The sequence below is a fragment of the Limulus polyphemus genome, unplaced genomic scaffold (assembly GCF_000517525.1).
Source record: "Limulus polyphemus unplaced genomic scaffold, Limulus_polyphemus-2.1.2 Scaffold2165, whole genome shotgun sequence".
NCBI classification, from domain to species: Eukaryota; Metazoa; Arthropoda; class Merostomata; order Xiphosura; family Limulidae; genus Limulus; species Limulus polyphemus.
In genome coordinates this window covers 23910-25863 of record NW_013667775.1, presented here as the reverse complement: position 1 = coordinate 25863, position 1954 = coordinate 23910, and the positions used below count along the sequence as shown (strand labels likewise).

At 37.3% G+C, this 1954-nt stretch overlaps 1 protein-coding gene across 1 annotated transcript in view; it reads right to left on the bottom strand.

The window, feature by feature from the left end:
* Positions 1-1430, bottom strand: part of LOC106466135 (ras GTPase-activating protein nGAP-like) — a 48104-nt gene extending 46674 nt beyond the window's left edge. Inside the window, exons 1-2 of the mRNA XM_022394095.1 lie at positions 1386-1430; positions 1157-1260 (exon numbers count right to left, since the gene is read on the bottom strand). Of these exons, the coding sequence (XP_022249803.1) occupies positions 1157-1186 (30 nt within the window). The 5' untranslated portion in view covers positions 1187-1260; positions 1386-1430. The remainder of the gene's footprint in view (positions 1-1156; positions 1261-1385) is intronic.
* Positions 1431-1954: the final 524 nt, after the last annotated feature.

Below are 1954 nucleotides of genomic sequence, written 5' to 3'. Positions count from 1 at the left end.
TGCTTTGCGCTGCAAATAAACGTGTTATGTAATGGTATAAATATTTGGTGACAGGACCAACACCAACAGAAGGCATTTTATAATGTTTTTTCCTTTCACATATCTCATATCTGCTTTGCGCTGCAAATAAACGTGTTATGTAATGGTATAAATATTTGGTGACAGGACCAACACCAACAGAAGGCATTTTATAATGTTTTTTCCTTTCACATATCTCATATCTGCTTTGCGCTGTAAATAAACGTTTTATGTAATGGTGTAAATATTTGGTGACAGGACCAACACCAACAGAAGGCATTTTATAATGTTTTTTCCTTTCACATATCTCATATCTGCTTTGCGCTGTAAATAAACGTGTTATGTAATGGTATAAATATTTGGTGACAGGACCAACATCAACAGAAGGCATTTTATAATGTTTTCCTTTGACATATCTGTTGATAAAAGTAGTCAAGGTTTCTTTGTAGTTAAGCACAAAGCTACACAATGGGCTATCTGTGCTCTGCCCATCACGGATATCGAAACCCGGTTTCTAGCGCTGTAAGTCCGCAGACATTCCGCCGTGCCACAACTAATCAAGAACGCATGTCCTTTAATGTAACGAAATTAAATTAAAATTGTGACACGTAAAGTTCAAGATCCAGTTTTTCCTAACATGTACTTACACCACCCTCACAGCCTCATAACATTATAACTACGCATGGTCAAACCGAGCGATGTATTTTCTCTTATTCTCTTGGTTGAAACTGACTGCTGTTTCATTTTATTGGTTGTTATCCTATACGGTTACCTAAATCTCATTATTAGTTAGTTAGAACTGTTTCTGTTGTGGTAATAGCTAAGATTCGATCCCGAGTCTGCTAGTGTACTATCCACAGAAATAGTCCTTCTCAGGGCTTCCTTGAAGACAGCAGCGGATTATTAGTAAACAAATTAGGGTTATGAACTTAATTAGTACATAGTATCTATTAATTAATGATATATAAAAAGTAAATAATTAATAATATAACAAAGTGATATCATGGGCATCTATCTTACTCCGATCTTATTATTGTAAATCTGAATGTGAATCATTTGGGAAATATTTCATTATTTGTGTTGCTATAAACACTGGACCTTATTTTTTAAAGAATAACAACATAAATAAAAAACTCACTGAAAATCGGGAAGGAGTTGATACATCCATGTTTCGGGACCCGAGAATGGGGGTCGTTGGAGCGCTGCCACGACGTTCCGAGCAAGTTTTTTCATATGACGATTCTGTAAAAGTCATATCGTGATATAAGAATAAGAGTATACATATCTTCATTATAAAATAAACAACTCTACTGAGTGATCACTCAACTAGAACTCTGTATCTTTGACCACAGATTCCTGACCTTTACCTGTCTTGTCTTTAAAATCATTCGTGTGATTTGAAGCATTTCGCTTTGAAAATGCTTATAAACGTTAGGCTTAGTTTCTTCAAATTAACTACCCGGCTCTTCAGTTTCTGTGTGGAAATTTCTATGTACAGAATGGAAGTTTTTTTCTTCCCTTGGATCAATATATTGATCACTAGTAAGATGGCTTATAAGGGAAGAAAAGGGAAGAGATAATTCTCCTGATTCTATCGCAAACAAATTGTGTTATTAGAATGACAACAAAAAGTAACCCCCGCCCCCTGTAGCTCATGGAAGAGCTGTTCTCCCCTTCCCTCTTCACTACTGGGCATCATTGATTGAAAGAGAATATAGTTTGTTTGTTTGTTTGAAATTTCGCGCAAAGCTACACGAGGGCTATCTGCGCTAGCCGTCCCTAATTTGGCAGTGTAAGACTAGAGGGAAGGCAGCTAGTCATCACCACCGGTAGCCAACTCTTGGGCTACTCTTTTACCAACAAATAGTGGAATTGACCGTCACGTTATAACGCCCCCACGGCTGAAAGGGCGAGCATGTTTGGTGGGACGGGGATT